The sequence below is a fragment of the Bos grunniens genome, chromosome 4, assembly GCF_055505025.1.
Source record: "Bos grunniens cultivar Pamir isolate PY7600 chromosome 4, Bosgru_T2T1.0, whole genome shotgun sequence".
NCBI classification, from domain to species: domain Eukaryota; kingdom Metazoa; phylum Chordata; class Mammalia; order Artiodactyla; family Bovidae; genus Bos; species Bos grunniens.
Window position 1 is genome coordinate 19,070,869 of NC_141168.1, and position 24,697 is coordinate 19,095,565.

At 41.1% G+C, this 24,697-nt stretch overlaps 1 protein-coding gene and 1 long non-coding RNA gene across 21 annotated transcripts in view; one reads left to right on the plus strand and one right to left on the minus strand.

The window, feature by feature from the left end:
- Positions 1-24,697, plus strand: part of DGKI (diacylglycerol kinase iota) — a 512,936-nt gene that overhangs the window by 428,891 nt on the left and 59,348 nt on the right. For all 20 annotated transcript variants that reach the window (XM_086395389.1, XM_086395393.1, XM_086395391.1 and 17 more), the window contains one exon: positions 2,374-2,496. In XM_086395389.1, coding sequence (XP_086251515.1) covers positions 2,374-2,496 — 123 coding nt within the window. The remainder of the gene's footprint in view (positions 1-2,373; positions 2,497-24,697) is intronic.
- LOC147373729 (uncharacterized) lies at positions 813-11,716 on the minus strand. Its single transcript, XR_015162015.1, has 3 exons — positions 11,565-11,716; positions 2,309-2,428; positions 813-1,568 (listed from the first exon to the last, which is right to left on the minus strand). It is a non-coding gene; the product is annotated as an uncharacterized LOC147373729 (long non-coding RNA).

The window sequence follows — 24,697 nt, forward strand, 5'->3', positions numbered from 1 at the left end:
GTGGTCAGAGGAACCTGGTGGGCTATAGTCCATGGGGTCTCGAAGAGTCAGACAAGACTGAAGTGACTTCCCACAGCACACAGCCCATGTACATCTGGAATGCCTAGATTATCACACTGAAAAATGACACAGGTGGTTTGACTTTTTTCCCCTCCTCCTCCTTCCTCTTCTTCCTCTCCTCCTTCTCTTCCTAATCCTTCTCCTTTTTTTTTCCTGTATCCAGGCAGCCAGATATATATATATATATATATATATATAACAATAACTATGAAATATCAAGAACTTATTAAGAGCCACATACTATGCTAAATGCCTATTTTATATCCCTACTATTATGTGCTCCATGCTTATTTCCTCATCAGTAAAATGGAAATGATAATACCTACTCAGAAAATTCTTTTAAAATTAAATGAATTGAGGGATTTCCCTGGTGGCCCAGTGGTTAAGAATCTGCTTTGCAATGCAGAGGATATAGGTTCGATCCCTGGTCAAGGAACAAAGATCCACATGCCACAGAGCAACTAAGCCTATGCACTGCAACTAAGATACAAAACAGTCAAAGAGATAAGTTAATTTTAAAATAAACAAATGAATTGATACATGTAAAATTAAGGCTGTCTGTGGCACTTGGTGGACATTCATTAAATATTGTGTTATTGGAATCATCATCATTTCACAATGACCCTGCAAATTTGGTACTATTACTGTCTTAAATCCATGTAAGCAAAATGAGGTTTAGAGAGTTTTTGTAACTTGGCCACTATTGTGTAGAAAGTAAAGGGAAAAAAATTGAGATTTATTCCCAGGTTTTCTGAAGCTAGAGCCCATGCATATTTTAACCACCATATTGAACCACCAACATATTAATATTTCTAGATTATTTTAAATTTCAGAAATATTTCTTTAGAGTTTTCTATGTGGCAGGTTAAGAAACAGCAGTGTGCAAGTGAAAACACAGAAACCTTTGCCCTCGTGAAGCTGAATGGTTTACTTTAGAGGTTTATTGGTACATAGGAGGTGAATAGTTAAAATAAGGATTTCCCCAGGAAGCAGACACACATGGACTCAAATGGCATGTGCAAATGTGTACACATACCTGTACAGTGTTAACAGGCATGTGCACTTGAGGTAAAACCCTCATGCCTGTTTACCCTGTTCACTAATTTGACCGTGGCTGCTATTTCTGGGTATCTTCCAGTCTACCAGGCCAGCTGATATCAGGGGTACATACTGAGTCTCTGGGGAGCCAGGAAAAGATAGAAGTGGTGGCTAGAACAGATGGATGGCTGTGTTTAGGAACCAGAGCTAGTAATCCCAGAGCTGTTGTGTCGTGAAGGGACAGCCACGGCCTGATGTAACCCAGAGAGTCCTGGAAGGGCGCGGGGAAGGCTGTGTGAGATGTCATGCCTGTCCGCTGTGGTTCTGCTGGAGTCTAGGTGTTCTCCCCTCGACGAGGTCTGGTTTGTAGCATTCAGTCTGATGAAGTCTGAGCCTATTCAGCCAAGCTCTCCCTGGGCTTTGTCCTCCCAGTCACTTGCTATTAGCTCTGGTTCCAAAGATAAAGTAGCCTGCAAATCCACAAGAACTTGAATCAGTTCCTTTCTTATTTCTTTTTTCTTGCCCCCTCTGGAAATAAACTAGCAACAGGGATATGATGAAAGAGAATGGCCTATGTTTCTATAAGACATCAGTCACCATTACTTTTTTTTCACGTGGGCCATATGTTATAAAGTCTTCATTGAATTTGTTACAATATGACTTCTGGTGGGTTTTTTTTTTAATGTTTTGTTTTCTTGGGCTACAAGGAATATGGGATCTTAGCTCTCCAACCAGGAACTGAACCTGCACCCCTGCATTGGAAAGTGAAGTTTTAACCACTGGACCGCCAGGAAAGTCCTCTGCCATTACTTCTTATCTGTGTCATATTTAAAATTACTTAATCTCAAAATTCAGTTTTCTCATCTATAAAGAGGGCAGCAGCGTCCAAAGAGAGCCTGACTGTTGAAAAAATTAAGTGAACTAAAAAATGTGCCAAGTGGCTTCAGTCATGTCCAATTTTTTGCTACCCCATGGACTGTAGCCCGCAAGGCCCCTCTGTCCTTGGGAATCTCCAGGCAAGAATACTGGAGTGGGTTTCCATTTCCTTCTCCAGGGGATTTTCCCAACCCAGGGATCGAATCTGTGTCACCTGCTTGCAGATGGATTCTTTACCACTAAATGCCACTTGGGAAGCCCAAGTAAACGTGAAATGCTTATAAATACCCCATAAAGATTAATTGCTCTCCTCTCGTTTGGAGACAAAACTCACCCTGAGAAAGGGCAGATGAAGTCCCATGCCTGACTTTGAGTGTCTGGTGTCCTTCTTTCTCCTAGAATGACGGACTGGTGGAATCCTGCTCTCCGGAAACGCATGCTGAGCGACAGTGGGCTGGGGATGATAAGCCCGCATTATGAAGACTCGGATCTGAAAGATTTCAGCCACTCCCGAGTGCTACAGTAAGAGCATTCTCTCTCTTGTCCTTGTGTCACTGGGCTTGCTGGGAGGGGATTCCGTGGGGCACTCACCGAAGGGAAGCATTCTCTTCTCAGTGGTGCCCTAGCTCTCTCCTGATTGTATCACCCTGTGGTTTGACATTTTCTTCACACGCACCCTTTTACCCACGTCAAGCTCTGATGGAGCCTCACTTTCCATTTCTCGTGCTGCTGAGCCTCAGTGAGACCTTGCACACGGACATGTCAGTACTTTGAACCTCAGCAGTGTTCGCTTCCCTAGAAGTGAACCCAGGGTTTACCAGATGCCATAGGGCAAGGACATGCCTGAGTGTGACATGGATAGTCTGGAAATGATGTAAAGTGTTTTATTTGTGTGAACGTTGGGATGGACTGTTAGCAGTCAGCGTCATGAATCTCCAGTTCCGAGCCTCTGGCTGTGCTGTGTGATGTGGCCAGGCGGTTTCGCTGGCTTACCTGCAGTGCCGCGTGTGCTGTGTTTTAGTCTCTCTGGGTAATTGATGAAGTGTTTGTTTATAGGTCAGAAGAGTGGGTGTGTTTTTGTCTGAGGGATGGGAATTGGGTTTTGCAACAGTGTTGGTACCCTCATGCCCTGTGAATCCCCCCTCCTGTCACCCCTCTATGCAGGACAGGTTCAGGGTGCACCTTGTGGTCACAAACAGAATCATTTGCACCCATTTATTTATGCTAAGATCATGGCATCTGGTCCCATCACTTCATGGCAAATATATGGGGAAACAGTGGAAACAGTGACAGACTTTATTATTTTGGGCTCCAAAATCACTGCAGCCATGAAATTAAAAGATGCTTGCTCCTTGGAAGAAAAGTTATGACCAACCTAAACAGCATATTAAGAAGCAGAGACATTACTTTGCCAGCGAAGGTCCGTCTAGTCAAAGCTATGGTTTTTCCAGCATTCATGTATGGATGTGAGAGTTGGACTATAAAGAAAGCTGAGCACCAAAGAATTGATTCTTTTGAACTGTGGTGTTGGAGAAGACTTTGAATGACTGATGCTGAAGCTGAAACTCCAATACTTTGGCCACCTGACGTGAAGAACTGACATTCAAAAAGACCCTGATGCTGGGAAATATTGAAGGCAGGAGGAGAAGGGGACGACAGAGGATGAGATGGTTGGATGGCATCACCGACTCAATAGACATGAGTTTGAGTAAACTCCAGGAGTTGGTGATGGACAGGGAGACCTGACGTGCTGCAGTCCATGGGGTTGCAAAGAGTTGGACATGACTGAGCAACTGAACTGAACTGATTTGACTCCAGGCCAGACACCCTGTTGCAGGGAGGGGATCTCCTTTCAGTGACCAAGAGTTGACTCTTGTCTAACACTTGGAAACGATTTGTCCAAAGACTCATACATGTTGACAAAGCAAGAAACTCTATTGGGAAGGGGTGCCCAGGCAGAGAGCAACAGGGTAAGGGAACCCAGGAGGACTGCTCTGCCACGTGGCTCTCAGTCTCAGGTTTTATGTTGATGGGACTAGTTTGGGGGTTGCCTCTGGCCAATCATTCTGATTCAGAGTCCTTCCCGGTGGCTTGCGCGTTGTTTAGGTGGATTCCAGCGAGAAGGATTCTGGGAGGCTGGTAGGACATATGGTCTGGTGTCTTCTCTCTCCTTTGACCTTTCAGTTGGTGGTGGCTTGTTAATTCCATGTTCCTTACCAGGACCTCCTGTTGTAAGATTATTCAGGCAAATAGTGACTATGCTACCCTGGCGAGGGTGGGTGGTTTTGGTCAGTGGTTTCCCCTAACAACCCAATCTCAGGTATTATATAAAAGTTCATTGTAATTCAGGAGATCAGGCTAATTTCCAGTCCTATTCAAGGTCCTAATCGAATGGGGACAGTGGCATTGTAACTATGCAGTCTTACCTTTTTTTTATAAAATAATAAGGTTATTGAGATGCTCAGAAGCCTAGGGTTAACTGAAGAGGCAGGACAATGCATTGTTTATAAGACCAGAAGCAATTTCAGTATGACAAAGGGGAGGAAAATGAGAAATCAGAAGCTAATTATTTTGGTGGTAAAGGTTCTACTCAAACATCCCAAGGGCAAAAGGTGACTTCATTTTAATTGCTTCTCTGTACTACCTCTTATTCTATTGTATGAAGAATGGAAAGGAAAAAGTGAATTTCTATGGATTTTCCTTTTTAATTAAACCGTGTTGTTAGTTTCTGATAGCATTTTGATTGCTTACAATTCAGGCTGTTTTTTCATTTCTTTTGTATATGGAATTAAGGTTTGTGAATTAGACTGAGTCAGCCACCCACTGACAGCTAAAAAAGTGGCCATCTAGCTTCAGGCAGATTTATTTGAAAATTAGTTTTAATTAGTCATAGAATAGAAATTAAGCCTAGACAAACCAGATGTGTGTTTTGGTTATTCTTATATACAAGCTGTTTGCAAAAAGTGGAGCATGATCTCAATCTAGTTTCCAATACCCTGTTTTTCTGTATATAGTATGTTAGTGTGTCAATACATATCATGATATGTGAGATTATTTCTAAGACAGTAAATGTTCTTTCCAAGAATCACAAGTAAATGTACACTTTATGTAAGAGCCAAGTTCTTCAAATCAACTCTTTTTTATTTGGATTTATTATCCTTTTAGGAATTTCTTTTTATTATTTTATTGATCTTCAGTTGGCAGCTACTAGTTTTCCTGAATATTTATACAACTTAATTCTCAAATGGGCTTCCCAGGTGGCGCTAGTGGTAAAGAACCGTCCTGCCAATGCAGGAGATATGAGACGTGGTTCGATCCCTGGGTTGGGAAGATCGGCTAGAGGTGGAAATGGCAGCCCACTCCAGTATTCTTGCCTCAAGAATCCCATGAACAAAGGAGCCTGGAGGGCTACAGTCCATAAGGTCGCAAAGTTGGACGCAAATGAAGCAACTTAGCACATACACCAAGGTCTTAAGTGCACTAAAGCAGCTGATTTTTTTACATTTTTTTTCCTTCTCTCAAGTGAATTAGAAAACAAAACAGCTTTGGAACCTGTAGCTTCGAGTCTTTCCAGCTGAATCTCCAGATACCATGTAATAGAGACAAGTTGTCTTCACTGGACTCTGTTCGAATCTCTGACTCACAGAATGTATGAACAAAATAAAATGGTTGCTTTAAATCATTGAAGTACTTTTGAGAGAGAGAGTGAAGTAATTCAGTCACGTCCAACTCTTTGCGACCCCGTAGACTGTAGCCTACCAGGTTCTTCCATCCATGGAAGTTTCCAAGCAAGAGTATTGGAGTGGGTTGCCATTTCCTTCTCCATGGGATCTTCCCCACCCAGCGGTGGAACCCAGGTCTCCCACATTGCAGGCAGATGCTTTACCGTCTGAGCCACCATGGAAGTACCTTACCTTAACCAAATTGTCTATTAATTCAGAAAACGTGTGCATGTGTTCATTAATTTCTTAGGAAGAACATCTCTTTATTTACTTCAGAGATCATCTTTGATACAAAGGGGTATAATTGTAGATATTCCATAGCAATATATATATTTTATGTACATATGTATCATAAGGTCAGTAATAGCTAATATTGATACTTCCTGTGTGCTTTGTTAAATTATCCTTAACTGTTTCAACACCTTTTAAATTTCACATTGCTTAACAGATGAGTAAACTGGAAGCTCAGAGAGTTTAAAATATTCATCTTAAGTCACTCAAGATAACAAATGTGGAGATTGCTGTTCGAATGAGGTCTTCTTGACTTCTGACTTCATGCTTTTCCTCCATACCACATTGTCTTCCTGAAGGGCCAGTGCAAAGGCAGGGTGCCCACAACCCCAAGGCCCCAAAAGGATTTACTTTGGTATCTATCTTTTTTAGCATTTGTAAAGTGAAAAATTCTACAATCTAGGAAGGCTATGTATGCTCATTAAATATGCACAGCTGCAAATTTACCCACAAGTAAATATAGTTGAGAATTAATTTTAAAGCATTTTTTCCTTTAAAAAACAGACTGAAACAAAAATTAGAGATAGGCTTTTATTTTATTAAATATATATTAAATATGCTCCAGTCTAAATAAATACAAATATTATATGAAAAATACTAATGTGCCAACAATGCTGAAATATGTTATTGTTTTATGTTATTACTTGCATTAAGTCTTTCTATCCATAACATAGTACCATATCATAAAAATATATATTGTTTTATGGGTTTTTTTTTGGTTTTGTGTTATCTTTTTATCATTACCTGTAATGAACAGTGCATACACTTTTAGAGCTTGCCACTTATACAACATTGAATTTTTAAAAGTTACTCATATTGATGTTACCGAATGCAAGTTTGTGTGCCCAATGCACAGTGAGGCCATAAAAACCCGAAACATCAGTTTGGAGCAGAGATAAGTTTATTGCAGGGCCAAGCAAGGAGAATGGGTAGCTCGTACCCACCAAACTCCAAACTCCCGGAGCAATTTTATCAGAGCATTTTTAAAGGCAAGGTGGGTGGTGGGTGGTCCACAAGGTATGTGATCAGCTCATACACAGTTCTCTGGTTGATGATAATTGATTCTTAGGCACCAGAAAGTCTAAGAGCTACATCCTCATGATCATCAAGTAGTTAATTTCATCCATTTGGTGGTGGTTTTAGCATCTGAAAATCTCTGGAAATATTTCAGAAACTGTTATCTAGTTACTTCAGAGGAGCTACAGCAGAGGATATGGGGAAAGGAGACCTGTCCTGGGAAGGCCTCATAGGGTTCTGCTCAGTATGTGATATATGTAGATTTTAAGTCATTTTATTTGGTATAGAATATCGTGTTATACAAATATGCCATAATTTATTCCTCCATTTAAATGTTGATTTCTAATATCTTATTATTTAAAAATACAGTGAACGTTCTGCAGTGTGTGTCTCTTACAGGGCAGACATGCAGATTCAGCTTTGCTCAATATTGCACAATTTACTTTCCCTTTGGAAACATTTAAAAAGCAGTATGTGAAGGAACCTGAACAATTAGCATAACATTGTAGACACAATTGGCATCTGTTGCTTTTAGCTTTAAAGTCCCAAACCACTTGGAGATAGTAAAAGTTCAATTTTAACATCTTGTTCACTGTGTTAAATAACCCTCTCTGTAAAGAAATGAAAAGGAAAGTTTTAAGTTCTTGGAACTGAAAATACTGTTTGTCAGAATTTGCAGTAAATGGTAGAAGTGGTATTCACAGCATGATTTATGACTAGAAATCATTTATCAAGAGAAAAATGATGGCATACAAATAAAGCATTCAATTTGATAAACTGGAGAAAGAGTCCCAGAGTAGAGGACAAAGAAACAAGAGGGAAGAAAAATAATAGAGATAGAAATCAGTGACAAGGAGAACAAAACAGACAAAATAAATGATTAACCAATAATAAAAATTCTAAAAATTGGTTCTTTCAAAACAGACAAAATTCTAAGAAGATTAAAATATAAGAGGCAAACAAAAATGCAACTCCAGTGCTTCCCCAACTCATTCTTCCTCCTGCTCGGGTGACTCTTTCCCCTCTAAACTCTAATTGACCCAGCCAACCTCTTCTCCCCTCAGGGAGAGGAGCAAGGCTCAGAGTTTTAACTTTCATTTGTAAGATGCATCAACCTCTATCCCTCTTCAGGGAGTGCAAACAGAATGAACACATAGAATGAATTAGATTTCTGTTCTTACTGGAACTGATTACATTTATATTAAAATTCCATTGTAAATACATTGCAATTTTTAAAGAAAGATTTATAGAGTCATCTGTTGGCATCTGCAGGGAATTGATTTTAGGACCAAAATCAAATGGAGCCTCGAGTCCCATAGTCAGCTCTCTGTATTTGCAGATCAGCATCTCAGATTCAACCAACCATAGATTGTGAACATAGTATATGGTCTGTGATTGGTTGACTCAGGATTTGGAAATCATAGATAGACAGACATATGTATGCTTGTCTGTAATAACTTCATCCCTCTCCTGTTTTCAGTTATTTCCTTTACTCGTTTTTTTTTTTAATTTAGGTATTAATATATGTAGATACTCTGTGTGTGTTTGTGTGTGTGTGTTGTATCTGCTTACACAGGTCCTCTAGAGGAGACAACAATTCCAAAGAAAGCTATACAACACATATAGGATCTTGAAATCCTATGAACACAGTTAAAAAAAAACAATTTTTATGAACCAATGTTTATAATAAATTGATGAGAAATAGTTGACTCACACTGTTACTGCTACGACCTTAATGAATTTGTCTTTAAAGATGTTTGAAAATGTTTTTCTCTGTGAACAATGTTTTCAGTGTCTATGAAAGTGCTAGTAAAATAACATGTTTCTGGAAACACATTTACTGTCATCATTAATTGTACCACAACAATTCATAACAAGATTATATTTTGACACAAGATTCATAAGGAAGTAATTAAAATTTTAGCAGACAGAATCTGTTTGATTCCTAAGGAAGACTTTTCCTGACTTTAGGATCTATGAGATTAAAGAAAAAATAGGCACTCAGTGGAAACTCTTATATGATCTTTTCAAGTTATCTTTGAGAAAGGACAGACTTACCACTGAATTAAATAGGTTAAGGGAAAACAGGTAAAGGGACCAGAAGATATTATTTAGTTTATGAATAAAAGTAGTATTTTCTAGGTCTTTTATCTTTTGGTTTGTGTGAAACCCCCCAAAATTGACTGAAGGAGATGCACTTTTTCTTAGTGTCCTCAAGTCCTGAGCCTGCAAGAGCTAAGGTAAAGGTCACACGGGTAGAAATAAAAGACACTGAGAGACAGCGTAGGGAACCACCCAAAGGCAGACATTCAGTCTAGACATCCGTGTGCTCAGATGTCTGCGACCGAGGCAGGACTGGTGGATTTTTATGATCAGTAGAGCATTTCTGTCTCTATCAAGAGACAGTATTATCAAAAGTTGAATGATAAGGTATCTGATATGATTTATGATTTGGATTTTTGGCATTGGAATTTAAATGGATTCCATTGGATTGATTGGACTCTAAAAAATGGGTTGAGCCATTCAGTTAGTCATTTATTTTTTGGGAAAATACATATTCAGCACCTTCTAGGTAGGAGCTATATGTATATATATATGTGTGTGTGTGTGTGTGTATACGTGTGGGTGTATATATGTGTGTGTGTACACACACACTTAGGCATTGATGATATAGAACTAAATGATAAATTATCATCTTTAAAGGACTTATATTCTATGGGGAAATATATTTATATATTTAGAGGAAATACTCAACAAACCAATTATCATAGTTCCCTATGGCAAGTGTTATAATGGATATATGCATAGAGTGTTCTGGAAACAAGAGGAAAAAGAATTTGCTTCTCCCTCTAGATTTCACTTTTCTATTTTTATGTCAAAAGGATGAATATTTAAAGATTTAATGAAAATGTAAGCCTCTAAGGAAAAAGGAGGCTTTTTAAAGGGCTCTCTGCTTATTTTCTTCATCTTTTGCCCGTGATCAGAGAAGTATCTGCTTTTCATCATTCAGTTCAATCTCTCAGTCGTGTCTGACTCCTGGCGACCCCATGAATCACAGCACACCAGGCCTCCCTGTCCATCACCAACTCCTGGAGTTTACCCAAAGTCATGTCCATCGAGTTGGTGATGCCATCCAGCCATCTCATCCTCTGTCGTCCCCTTCTCCTCCTGCCTCCATCCCTCCCAGCATCAGAGTCTTTTCCAATTAGTCAACTCTTTGCATGGGGTGGCCAAAGTACTGGAGTTTCAGCCTCAGCATCAGTCCTTCCAATGAACACCCAGGCCTGATCTCCTTTAGGATGGACTGGTTGGATCTCCTTGCAGTCCAAGGGACTCTCAAGAGTCTTGTCCAACACCACAGTTCAAAAGCATCAATTTTCCAGCACTCAGCCTTCTTCACAGTCCAACTCTCACATCCATACCTGACCACTGGAAAAACCATAGCCTTGACTAGACAGACCTTTGTTGGCAAAGTAATGTCTCTGCTTTTGAATATGCTATCTAGGTTGGTCATAACTTTTCTTCCAAGGAGTAAGCGTCTTTTAGTTTCAAGGCTGCAACCACCATCTGCAGTGATTTGGGAGCCCAAAAAATAAAGTCTGACACTGTTTCCACTGTTTCCCCATCTATTTCCCATGAAGTGATGGGACCAGATGCCATGATGTTAGTTTTCTGAATGTTGAGCTTTAAGCCAACTTTTTCACTCTCCTCTTTCACTTTCATTGAGGCTTTTGAGTTCCTCTTCACTTTCATCATTATATCACCAGAAAAGTGATAGTGTTAGTCCGTCGGTCCTGTCAGACTCTTTGTGACCCCATGTACTATAGCCCACCAGGCTCCTCTGTCCATGGGATTCTCCAGGCAAGAATACTGAAGTGGGTTGCCATTTCCTTCTCCAGGGGATCTTCCTGACCCAGGGATTGAACCCAGGTCTCCTGCATTACAGGCAAATTCTTTAGCATCTGAACCACCAGAGAAGCCCTCATCACCAGAAATGCCTGTCAAATAATTGAATATTCCATGACAGTTTCACATCACTCTACCTAAAGTGTCCTTAAGGAAGTTTGTACAACTGGAACATTATTTAAGGATAGCCTAAACACTTAATAATACTTTAAAAAATTGGTCTTTTTAGTGTAGTCTAGAATTCTGAACCACCCTATCAAGAAGATAGACCCCAAACTTCACCTTTTCCCAAAACTCAGAAGTTCTGGTTTGAATATAGGAGTAATAGTTGCTTGCCTGACTTGTCTTCAGCTATTTACTTTGCCCAATTTCTTCTTGGAACATTAGGTGATGGCCTGATTCTAAAAAAAAAGGATAATTGTGCTTTCTGTCAAAGCTCCAGGTTCTCAACAGGAAGACAGCCTATTGGGCAGCGATTTTGGTTGTGGAAATATCCTTCAAGCATCAAAATCAGATAAGAGGGAGAAAATTAATCCTCTTAGTGGGAGGCAGGTTTTGCTGGAATCTATCTCAGAGATGAGATCAGTGCTGTCAGGATAGAGACAGTCTCTTGTGTCTGCTTCATGAAGATAGTTGGGTCCCATCCCTACTTACCTTTGATGACTCTAAATCTTGCTCTCCCTGGCTAATCACTCAAGCTGGAGAAAGTGCAGTTTAGCTGGCATGTATCTTCCTTTTTTCTTCTTTTTCTCCTAACTTACCTCCAGTCATTATCCTCTCTTGCCAAACACATAATAATACTCTCTCCTTTTATGTGTGCAAAATAATTAATAAGAAATGGTGCTCTGTTCTTTCTCTAATTGCTCCTCAATTGCATGCAGGAAATTAACATCCTATAGTAATAAAGATGCACTGAATCCCTGACTCAGAGAGCTGTTGCTATTTTATAAGCTAGACAGTAAAAGGTAACTGGTGGACACTGGCAGTGGTAGGTACTGCTGACGAGCACAGCATAGGGTGGAGCCGGGAGAAAGAATTGTTCCTAGAAGCCTTTGCACGTCTCCCATGCCATGCTCATATGTGCTGTCACTCAGTCATGTCCGACTCTTTGTGACACTATGGACTGCAGCCCACCAGGCTCCTCTACCCAAGGAATTCCAGGCAAGAATACTGGAATGTGGTGCCATTTCCTCTTCCGGGGACCTTCCCTATCTGGGGATTGAACCCGCAGGTGGATTCTTTACCACTAGCGCCACCTGAGAAGCCTATGTCATACGTCTCAATTATGTCGGTAGTGAAGTTTAGTTCTTGAAGAGGTTGTGAATATTCTTTGGACAGAAGGGAGAAATGTGGCTTGTGGGGAGCCAAAAACTATCAACATGTTATGGGTGGAAGAGAATTCTCGGATTTCCAACTAAAAGAGACAAGGCAAAGCCAGAGCATTGGGAAGTACGAGAGCAATTTGTGCAGGAAAGCACTTTCCTTGAGTTTGCTGAGAGGCAGAGATCAATGGGAAGGGCATCTCAGGAAATTATTGAGTCTTCTTTAAAATCAAATCAGGGGATTTCTCTTTCCTTCCAACAACACAGAGTGCCATAGGGCATAAGGAAAGCAAGTCAGAAGGTGACAAGAGCCTTTGGGGACAAATTCACTTAAGCACCATTCTAAAACTGGGAAAACAACTCCCATCTCCTTCTGCACTGGAGGAGTTAGAGTGTTTTTACGGCAGTATAGGAATGGGCATTTGTTTGTTTTCAGGGGCTATGCCAGAAGTGGAAGAATGCACCATGATTTATCTATATCAATTTCTCATTTTCTCCTACAGCTCCTTTCCTGTTTTGCGTTGCTTATAATGTAAATGTTATATAGAAACTGCCCTGTTTTTGGACACAGAAGAGTGGGGAAGAGAGGTGTTTTTTGTTTTTTTTTTTTGGATTTTGTTTCTCATGCCAGTGTCTAGAACGTGAATTTCCTCTTCTGAGAACTGAGTGAGACGGGAGATGTTGACAGGAAAACTTTCAGAGTATATGACAGTGATCTTCAGGAGGAGCAGCAAAACCACTCCCAACTCTACCTATTTTTTTCTTCCATTTTCTGATGCTGGATTCAGAAGTCCTTATGGCATTTCATAAAAATAATTAGCTGTGGGTAAGCCTTGCTCAACCACCTTGGCCCCACAAGATAAATATTATCTCTCCTGCATGTTGTGGTATGTGAGATAGTTTTTTGTATAAGTTTCTTATTTTAATGGGTTTCCCAGGTGGCTCAGTGGGTAAAGAATCCACCTGCACTGCAGGAGATGTGGGTTCGATCCCTGAGTCAGGAAGATTTCCTGGAATTGGGCATGGCAACCCACTCCAGTATTCTTGCCTGGGAAATCCCATGGACAGAGGAGCTTTGTGGACTACAGTCTCTGGGTCTCAAAGAGTCGGACATGACTGCAGCAATTGAGCACATTGGCTTGTGTTAATACTGAATGTAGCACTCAGGTGACTTGCCCTCACAATTGAGAGCATCATGTTTCAATTTATGCTTAAAAAAAAAAGTCCACATTCAGAAAACTCCAGATGGATTGCGTCTCAACAGGAGTTGTAGGCCAGGGTTCCCAGAGTCATTAGGCTAAAGCCGGCAACTCTTTCTAAAAGGTATTCCTTGCTAATGCTCTAGACAGCTCTCCGCAGGTATATTTCCCTTGATCAGATTTTAGAATAGCATGCCTTTTCTATTCCTTTAATCTCTTTTTAGAAACTAGGCAGGAAACTATATTGCAAAGACTGACTTGTAATATGAACCATCACATCTTTTTTTCTGAGTGATTGTACAATGTCTGATGCAGTTTTTTTGTTGTTGTTGTTATTTTTGCAGTATCTTCAAAATGTTAAATGTATTTCCCTGGAGTGTTCAGATTTTACATAATAAAAAGTGTGATAGTCCAGTTTTCATGTTGAAGGAACTTGGACAGTATTAGATTCTTCTACATCATTTTTTTTAGTCTGATTTTTCTTGTATCCACTTCCCACTTTTGCCCCTTTGTCCTTGCATTTCCAACACCTTCCTTTCCCTTTGTTGCAGTTCTTAGTGATAAACAGTAGGTGGCAGTACAGTTTCAAGCTCAAAGAGCGTTTAAGGGCCTCCTCACTCTGCAGACTGATTAAGGGCCTCCTCACTCTGCAGACTGATTAAGGAGGGCCTCCTCACTCTGCACAGGAGAAACGGAATTATACAAGCAAGTGGTAAAACAGGGGTGTTTTCAAAACACCAAATATAACTAAACACAGGAACTTATTTAAAAACAGAGGATATTTCAAGTACAGCTCACGTGGGGACCATCGGGTATATATTTGAATAGGAGGAAACTATGAGCATGAATAGAATTAGAAGAAATTTACATCAAAGGAGAAGAACTCACCAAACAGCCTTATTATTTGAGTCCTGGAACTTATTTCCCCACCTCCACACAAATGCCCATCTCTCTCCTTCCTCTTTCCGCACCCTCCCCTCTGTTGGTGGTGAATGTTACCTTTGAGGCTGTTTGGCAGTCCCTGAATGGGTTTGTGACCACTTGAATAGAGAATGTGTTTGTCTTTCTCCCATTTCAATGCCACTCTGTGTGGCTGCTGTAACTTTCATCTCTCTCACTCTTATTCTCGCCTGCTCCCTTACTGTATGTGCTTTGTTCATTGTCTTAATAGCAATTTTCATAATTAGCAGGGAGGAAAAGAAAACAAAGAGAGGCTTGTATAATTGATGGAGATTCTCAGTGCTGAGGGATTCCTGGTTCTATTTTACCTTGTTGGAGACGCTTGGGGGCTGGAGTGATGGTGGTGAAGATGTCACCTATATCCATGATCTCACTGTCGCTCCCTCAAGCCCTCAAGATGATGTCATGGGCTGGGCATAGCAATCCTTAGGCAATGCATATCCTCAAGGAAAGCTCAAGGGAGAATGCAGTTGCCCAGAGATGATTACCTACAGTCATGCTTTGAGACCATATTAAATCATCCCTAGGCTGGCTTGATTTAAACTGAGTGTTCTTCGTTCATCCACAGTTGCAGGAAATAAATTCAATTTGTGAAGCCTCGTGACTTTAATATAAAACAAGAGAAAAATAAAGATGGTGTTTCTGCAGCAGTGGTGTGTGGACCCTTGAAATGAGCCTGGACGGGATGTCCAGCTGGGAAATCAGTTTCCACTCAGGCCATTTCTCAAGAGTTTGTTAACAGACAGCTAGCAATAATGGCCCAGGCAGGAGACAAGAGTCCAGCCTGGGGAACTTTGCCCAGGCCTGAATGTTGTCTTTTTTCAAAATTGGAATGCAGCTGCTTTACAATGTTGTGTTGGTTTCTGCTGTACAGCAAGGTGAATCAGCCACAAGTACACATATATCTCCTCTTCCTTGCATTTCCTTCCCATTTAAGTTACCACAGAGCACTGAGTAGGGTTCCCTGTGCTACACAGTCAGTTCTCGTTAGTAATCTATGTTATACATAGTGGTGTATGTATGGCAATCCCAATCTCCCAGTCTATCCCACCCCCTCCTTCCCTCCTTGATGCCCATATGTTTGCTCTCTATGTCATGTCTCTAGACGTGCTTTGCAAATAAGTTCATCTGTACCATTTTCCTAGATTCCACATATATAGGTTCAGTTCAGTTCAGTTGCTCAGTTGTGTCCGACTCGTTCCAACCCCATGGACTGCAGCATGCCAGGCTTCCCTGTCCATCACCAATTCCTGGAGCTTGCTCACACTTAGGTCTATCGAGTCAGTGATGCCATCCAACCATCTCATCCTCTGTCGTCCCCTTCTCCTCCTGCCTTCAATCTTTACCAGCAAAAGGGTCTTTTCAAATGAGTCAGTTCTTCACATCACGTGGCCAGAGTATTGGAGTTTCAGCTTTAGCATCAGTCCTTCCAGTGAATATTAAGGACTGATTTCCTTTAGGATGGACTGGTTGGATCTCCTTGCAGTCCAGGAGACACTCAAGAGTCTTCTCCAACACCACAGTTCAAAAGCATCAATTCTTTGGCGCTCAGCTTTCTTTATAGTCCAACTCTCACATCCATACATGACTACTGGAAAAACCATAGCCTTGATGAGACAGACCTTTTTTGGCAAAGTAATGTCTCTGCTTTTTAATATGCTACCTAGATTGGTCATAACTTTCCTTCCAAGGAGTAAGCGTCTTTTAATTTCATGGCTGCAGTCACAATCTGCAGTGATTTTGGAGCCCCCCAAAATAAAGTCTGACACTGTTTCCACTGTTTCCCCATCTATTTGCCATGAAGTGATGAGACCGGATGCCATGATCTTAGTTTTCTGAATGTTGTGCTTTAAGCCAACTTTTTCAGTCTCCTCTTTCACTTTCATCAAGAGGCTCTAGTTCTTCTTCACTTTCTGCCATAAGGGTGGTGTCATCTGCATATCTGAGGTTATTGATATTTCTCCTGGCAATCTTGACTCCAGCTTGTGTTTCCTCCAGCCTAGCGTTTCTCATGATGTACTCTGCATATAAGTTAAATAAGCAGGGTGACAATATACAGCCTTGACATACTACTTTCCCAATTTGGAACCAGTCCATTGTTCCATGTTCAGTTCTAACTGTTGCTTCTTGACCTACCTATAGATTTCTCAGGAGGTGGGTAAGGTGAACTGGTATTCCCATCTCTTGAAGGATTTTTCCACAGTTTGTTGTGAGCTACACAGTCAAAAAGGCTTTGGTGTAATCAATAAAGCAGAAGTAGATGTTTTTCTGGAATTCTCTTACTTTTTCAATGATCCAACAGATGTTGGCAATTTATTTTCCTCTTTCCTACTTCTCTCTGTGTGACAGTCTCTAGGTCCATCCACATCTCTGCAAATCAGGCCTGAATGTTCTTCATGTTCTTCAGTAGGAATAAGTGCATCAGCACACGATGGGAGCCTATATGCACAGATACTAGGTTTCACCAAAGTGTGAGAAAAGTGGGCAAGTCCAGGGAACTTTCAGGGCTGTGGTCAGGAGAGGGCAGAAGGAATGAATGTAGAATGACAAAGGAGAGAGGGAAAGAATAGAGTTGACATAAAACTAGAAGAAACCAGATGCTTCTCTTTCTCTTCCTAAGTAGGATGGATGATCGACCCTCTGCTTATAGAAAGTAGTGTTTTTGCTCGTCCCAAAAGCTGGAGTGTTAAGAGAAAAGGTAGGCATGAAAAGGAAAATCGGTGAAACATACATCAAGAGTTGCTTTCAAAGTACAGACACGGACTTGCTTGTTCATGAAGACTTCACGCCTGAGGGCGGTTTATTTGTAGTGTGCCAGGAGGATTCTAGAGGTAGCGTGGCTCCTGGACCACCATACTGTGTTTCTTCCTGTGTTTTCTATTCTAATTTCATAATGGCAACCAGAAAATGAAGGGGACCTCGGCTCATCCAGCCAGGCCTGTAAGTTGATAGGAAATATCTCAGAGCTCCCCTCGCCTATCCACATTCTTATAGAAATGTCTCATTCGTATTTTCAGAATACGAATCTTTGTTTTTGTGTCCAGTGGCTCAGATGGTAAAAAGCCCACCTTCAATGCAGGAGACCTGGGTCGGGAAGATCCCCGGGAGAAGGAAATGGTAACCCATTCCAGTATTCTTGCCTGGAGAATTCCATGGACAGAGGAGCCTGGCGGGCTACAGTCCATGTGGTAGCAAAGAGTTGGACATGATTGAGCGATCAATGCTTTCACTTTCTTTGAAGTGCCTTTTACACATGTGCTATATTTTCATTCCAAACTCACCTCTGTGTGGTGACCTGGTTCGTTGCCAACTCCAAGTCAGGTGATGGTTTAGAAACTCTTAAGTAGAAAGTCTTATGTGTTGGGTACACTGGGAAAGAAAGATTGATGTTCATTTGTGAGTGATCCTCTCTAAAAAGTAGTAGACCAGTATAGGTGGCACCCCAATATTCATCTGATCTATCTTTAGGAAAGATTGTGCAAAATGGATAGTCTATTGATCTACCCCTTTCCTAGTGGGGAAATGATACCGATGTTCCAAGGAAGGGCCAAGAAAGAAAGCCATGGATGCTATCAAGATAAAACCATGGGATAAAAAAAAAAAGACAATATTTTTAGAGGCCTTTTAAAAAAGTAGAGTCAGAACAGTATTACTCAAATACAAAAGATATCACGTTTGAAGAGCTTGTAGATTTACAGCATCTCAGATTTCATAGAAGTTTCCAAGAAAATGCATGTTTCAAAAATGTACAGCAAAGAATATTAACACATCATAAAGGCTGAACTAGTCATGATGCCTTATCACCTCAGTTCTAGCTTTATTGATTAAAAACAGTAAAACATCACAAGCAGTGGCATATTTCTCAAAGACTTTCACCTTCATAACCAGGACATACTTGTGCTCTCTTATTACTACATCGCTGGTAGAAAACTGGGCACATTTTTCAGTGTCCTTAAGCCTTGTGATTGATCGACTGAAAGATCAGAGGCCTTGAGGGGAAGCTTGCTGATGGAAGGCAATTTACAGAAGCATCTTTGTGATTCTCAGAGGTTCCTTGTGTCTTGATGATGACACGGTCTAGAAGCAGTCCCGTCCAGGACAGCAGCTGCAGCCAGGGTGTGCTTCATGTCTCATCCCCTTGGATTGTTGATATCTGCATACACTAATCTTACGATTCATTCTGAGATGCCATAACTGTATTTAAGCAGATCATTTCATATTTCCTTTTTCTTGAAAATGTCCCTTTCCAGAGGAGAGCAAACCGATCCCCTAGCAGACCTTGGAGACGTTCCTGAAGCTGACAGTCTTAAACTCAGATTTTTTTTTTTTTTTCATTGTATTGTTTTTTGTTAAGAATTCAAGTGACTTTTACTTTGAGATCAATAGCCATAACATGGCTATGGAATTTTCAGTATGAAAATATTTTACCAGTTAAACTATATAATTCCCATCTGAAAGCAATGTCTTATTTTCCTGAAAAGTGTTAGTCACTCAGTCATGTCTGACTCTTTGCAACCCCATGGTAGCAAAGTAGCCCACCAGTCTCCTTTGTCTATGGGATTATCCAGGCAAGAATACTGGAGGAGGTTAGCCATTCCCTTCTCCAGGGGATCTTTCCAACCCAGAGATGGAACCTGGGTCTCCCGCATTACAAGCAGATTCTTTACCATCTGAGCTGCCACGAAAGCATTTATTTTCAGGTTCCCATGTATACTCTCATTTGAGAAGTCTTGCCTTCATTTGAAGGGAAAGAAAAGTATGAATATTCAAGTAAGTGGGGTTAACATTGGAAAGGGGACTTTCACTAGCCCATGTTCAAATTAAGATTCATAGAAAAGTGTATCAGAGTGGCTTAAAAAGCAAAACTCTTCCACAAAGCAGATATTTGAAGGGATGAATAAATGAATGGATTCCTTCTTAATGTAGTTTTAATTGTGAGTCACCTCCTTTTAATCCTTTTATTTCCCCAGTGCAGTGGGGACACAGTAGGGAAAGCCTGCAGGTTTTTTCTATAATTTAATAATTCAAAGATCTGGATAAACCTTTATACTTGTCCTCTGCTGTGGTCTTCTAGCTTTTTTTTGACTGTTGTGTTTCTTCTTTAAGTTTCTGTTCAGACTCTGTTTCCTTCCCTTGTTTCTTCCTTCCTCCCCTTATTCCATCTATTGATCTCATGGCAAAGCATTAAGTTTTTACTTGCTTCTTGCCGTTGTCTTTTTAGTGCGGACTCCGCCTGTGTTTTATCTGTCAGAAATCCCTGTTCTGCTCTCTTCTTAGGGTAGTTTTGTGTAGATATCCTGCTGATCCCCTTTTGTTCATAACTCACATTTGTTTGGGGCGAGTTCTTTTTAGAACTACTGCTTGGGATGAATAATTAGGGAAAGAAGGTTGGTGGGTTTCTGGAAACTTTGAGTCTCTAGTCTTCATACTCTTTCTTAGCAGCACTCTCCTCTAGGGTTTGCTTCTGCTCCTGAATGGCTCAGAGCTAAGGGCTTTGGTTAGCCTTGTCTCCTCATTTAAGATGGACACATTCTGTCTGCTTGAACGTGGTCCAACTTTACTAGACTTAGTAGCTCTTCATATCTAATAATTCCGGTTTAGGGACGTCTTCTAGTTTAGCCAGAGATGATGCTTTCTTTTCTGTTTCTCATTGTCCCTGTTATTTTCCATGGATTTCAAAAAGAATTGAAGAGCACACGGATGCGGAGGTTCTGCGATTTTAGTCTGTAGCTTGTCTTCTGACTTTATTCTCACTGTTTTGTGATCTGCTCTGTCCACAACTGCACGATCAAAAGCACAGATGAGAAGCTGTGACTTCTCTGCATCAGAACTTTGCTCCGTGTAGCTTAGAACCAAAATGACAAGCCCCTCAGCCTCTATATGAAACGCCCCTCCCTCTTGTGGCTCTAGACATAATGTTTATGACTCCTCTACATGCGAGCAACACTAAGTTGCTTGTATATCTGATCACATGTTGTGAAATTTTCTATCCTAATCCTTTCTCATATGCCTGTAGCCTCCACCTGAAATAATTCTTTGTTTCTTACTTACCTAATAGGCTTCTACTTATCCTTCAAACCCAAATCGTTTATAAATTTTTTGATGATGGCCGTTCTGACCAGTGTGAGGTAACTACCTCACTGTGATTTTGACTTGAATTTCTCTAATAACTGGTGATATTGAGCATCTTTTCATGTGTTTCCTGGCCATCTGGATATCTTCTTTGGAGAAATGTCTGTTTAGGTCTTTTGCTCATTTTTTGATTGTATTATTTATTTTTTTTGATATTGAGCTGCAAGAGATGTTTGTATATTTTGGAGATGTGGGTGAACCTGGAGTCTGCTGTACAGATTGAAGTAAGTCAAAAAGAAAAACAAATAATCATATATTAACGCATATATCTGGAAGTTAGAAAAATGGTACCGATGAACCTATTTGCAGAGCAACAATAGAAAGGCATGCATTTTCCCCCAAGAGAAAGGACTTGGGGACACATGGTGGGGACAGGGGAGGCTGGAAAGAGTTGAGAGAGGAGCACTGAAACATACACATCCAGTTCAGTCACTCAGTCGTGTCCGACTCTTTGCGACCCCAAGGACTACAGCACACCAGACCTCCCTGTCCATCACCAACTCCCAGAGTTCACTCAAACTCATGTCCACTGAGTTGGTGATGCCATCCAACCATCTCATCCTCTGTCGTCCCCTTCTCCTCCTGCCTTCAATCTTTCCCAGCATCAGGATCTTTTCCAGTGAGTCAGCTCTTCGCATGAGGTTGCCAAAGTATTGGAGTTTCAGCTTCAGCACCAGTCCTTCCAGTGAACACCCAGGACTGATTTCCTTTAGGATGGACTGGTTGGATCTCCTTGCAGTCCAAGGGACTCTCAAGAGTCTTCTCCAACACCACAGTTCAAAAGCATCAATTCTCTGGCGCTCAGCTTTCTTTATAGTCCAACCCTCTTATCCATACATGACCACTGGAAAAACCATAGCCTTGACTAGATGGACCTTTGTTGACAAAGTAATGTCTCTGCTTTTTAATATGCTGTCTAGGTTGGTCATAACTTTCCTCCCAAAGAATAAGCGTCTTTTAATTTCATGGCTGCAGTCCCCATCTGCAGTGATTTTGGAGCCCCAAAAAATAAAGTCTGACACTGTTTCCCCATCTGTTTGCCATGAAGTAATGGGACCAGATGCCATGATCTTCGTATTCTGAATGTTGAGCTTTAAGCCAACGTTTTCACTCTCCTCTTTCACTTTCATCAAGAGGCTCTTTAGTTCTTCTTCACTTTCTGCCATAAGGGTGGTGTCATCTGCATATCTGAGGTTATTGATATTTCTCCTGGCAATCTTGATTCCAGCTTGTGCTTCATCCAGCCCAGTGTTTCTCATGATGTACTCTGCATATAAGTTAAATAAGCAGGGTGACAATATACAGCCTTGATGTACTCCTTTTCCTATTTGGAACCAGTCTGTTGTTCTATGTCCAGTTCTAACTGTTGCTTCCTGATCTGCATATAGATTTCTCGGGAGGCAGGTAAGGTGGTCTGGAATTCCCATCTCTTTCAGAATTTTTCAGTTTGTGGTGATCCACACAGTCAAAATCTTCAGCATAGTCAATAAAGCAGAGATAGATATTTTTCTGGAACTCTTGCTTTTTCATTGATCCAACGGATGTTGGCAATTTGATCTCTGGTTCCTCTGCCTTTTCTAAATCCAGCTTGAACATCTGAAAGTTCACGGTTCGCATATTGTTGAAGCCTGGCTTAGAGAATTTTGAGTATTACTTTACTAGCGTGTGAGATGAATGCAATTGTGTGGTAGTTTGAGCATTCTTTGGCATTGCCTTTCTTTGGGATTGGAATGAATACTGACCTTTTCCAGTCCTGTGGCCACTGCTGAGTTTTCCAAATTTGCTGGCAATACATATACATTACCATATGTGAACTAGATAGCTGGCAGGAATCTGCTGTATTGCACAGGGAGCTCAGCTCAGTGCTCTGTGTTGAACTGTAGGGGTGGGATGAGGGGCAGAAGGGAGGCTCAAGAGGCAAGGGATATATGTATATTTAAGCTGATTATTTCATTGTACAGCAGAAACCAACACACAATTTTAAAAGCAATTATATGCCAACTAAAAACAAAAAAAAAGCCCAGCTCAGACAGTTCTTGAGTTTTGAAGCCTTCTTTTACTTTTTTTGAAAGAGCACTGGTCTTCCTCTCTTCTGTGCTCTTTACTCATACATGTTTTGATGATTGCAGTTTTTCATTATAATCATTTGGTTAGATATTTTCCTCCTACACTAGGTTATGTGTTCCTTGAAATTGATGTCTTGTTTCTTTGTCAATCTACATCACATTTAGGGCCTGGTGGTTAAGAGGGTCTCAAGTAACAGTTATTCAGGTTCAAGTCATTATAAATGGAAAGATTCAGATATGAATAATCATTATTCAGGGTTAATAAAATAGGTGAAAGATTTTTAAATGCTGGACTTGAATTTCTGTTTTCACTGTCTCTGCTGGATTTGAATAGAATGTAAATAAACATGTGAAATAATACCAAAACAAACAAAACAGGACAAAATCAAGTATAAAGTTCCTGTTGTTGTTCAGCCACTAAGTCGTATCTGACTCTTTTGTGACCCTGTTGACCGTAGCCCACCAGGCTCCTCTGTCCATGGGATTTCTCAGGCAAGAATACTAGAGTGGGTTGCCATTTCCTTCTCCAGGGGATCTTCCCAACCCAGGAATCCAACCTGCATCTCCTGCATCGGCAGGTGGATTCTCTGCCCCTGAGCCACCAGGGAAGCCCATCATAAAAGAAACCTGTGGTGAGGAAAAAAGTGAGGAGGCAAACTCTAAATCCTGGAGCTATTTGAGCGCTAGAATCCCATGGACGGAGGAGCCTGGTGGGCTGCAGTCCATGGGGTCGAGAAGAGTCGGACACGACTGAGCGACTTCACTTTCACTTTTCACCTTCATGCATTGGAGAAGGAAATGGCAACCCACTCCAGTGTTCTTGCCTGGAGAATCCCAGGGACTGAGGAGCCTGGTGAGCTGCCGTCTATGGGGTCGCACAGAGTCGGACATGACTGAAGCGATTTAGCAGCAGCAGCAGCAGCAGCAGCAGCAGCAAAGCTATAGTCAGCATTAAGAGAGTAGATACTTTTTCCAGGATAAAATGTATGTGCAGGAGAAATGAGCAGGCTGGGACAACACTTCAAGTCGTTCAGGTGCAACTGGAGGAAAAGCAGCGAGCTTTCTTGCCTTCCTGCGTTGTCAGGTTAAGGAAGGTTATCTCTTCCCGGGACTCAACCTCTCTGTTTTAAAAATAACTGTGTATACTGCTGATTTCATGGTATTTCTTCTCTCCTGAGCTAAGTTCCATAAAACTTTTTATGCCCATTTCCAGCAATAATGGATGATGTGCCTGTCTCAGTGGAATAATTTAGTGACTCGCTCCGGTGAAAGGTGAAATGCTGAGTGAGGATTGAAATACTCCATATGTCTTAAAATTCCACAAACCTAGGCGTGTGGGAGACATTCCACACAGAAACTCAACATGACTAATCCTTAGAAAACAGTCTGAAATCGATCTTTCTTCCCCGCTGCCTGGACATACCGTAGAAGGCATCCCCCTGGGGCTCTCATGGAGCCATCTGGAATTTTTCAGGTTTAATATTAGTACTTTGCTTCTACAGAAAGGCAGCAAAAACCCTTCCTCCCGGGTCTTCCACCTGAGACATCTAGTGGTCCATCCATCGGCATGGATTTTCCTTTATTCCTATAACTCTGTGAGAAATTAATTGTGAACCATCCAAGACAGGCTTTTGCTTACTTCTCATCAGAAAACACCATGAATGAAGATGTTTCCTTGTTACTAGCTCTTTTTTATGTCCTGGGTAGCTTAAAAAATTCTCCAGTTTCTTTTTTCCTTTTTAATTTTTGTTTTGTGCAGGAGTGGTGTTGATTAATGATGTTGTGTTAGTTTCAGGAGTGCAGCAAAAGTGATTGATGTACATACACATATGTCAGTTCTTTTTCAAATTCCTTTCCCATTTAGGTTGGAACAGAGTATTGAGCAGAGTCCCCTGTGCTATACAGTAGGCCCTTGTTGGTTATGTTTTAAATATAGCAGTGTGTACATGTCAGTCCTGCTGCTCCTTTGTTCAGGCCCCTCTGGTCCTTTATTGGATGGTGGGCATGTCTGGGGTGGGGTGGAGCCTGGAGAGTGCCCACATCGTCACTAATGTGAAGCTTCAGATCACTCCCTGGATCCTTCCTTCCTAGCTGACCTAGGAGCTGGC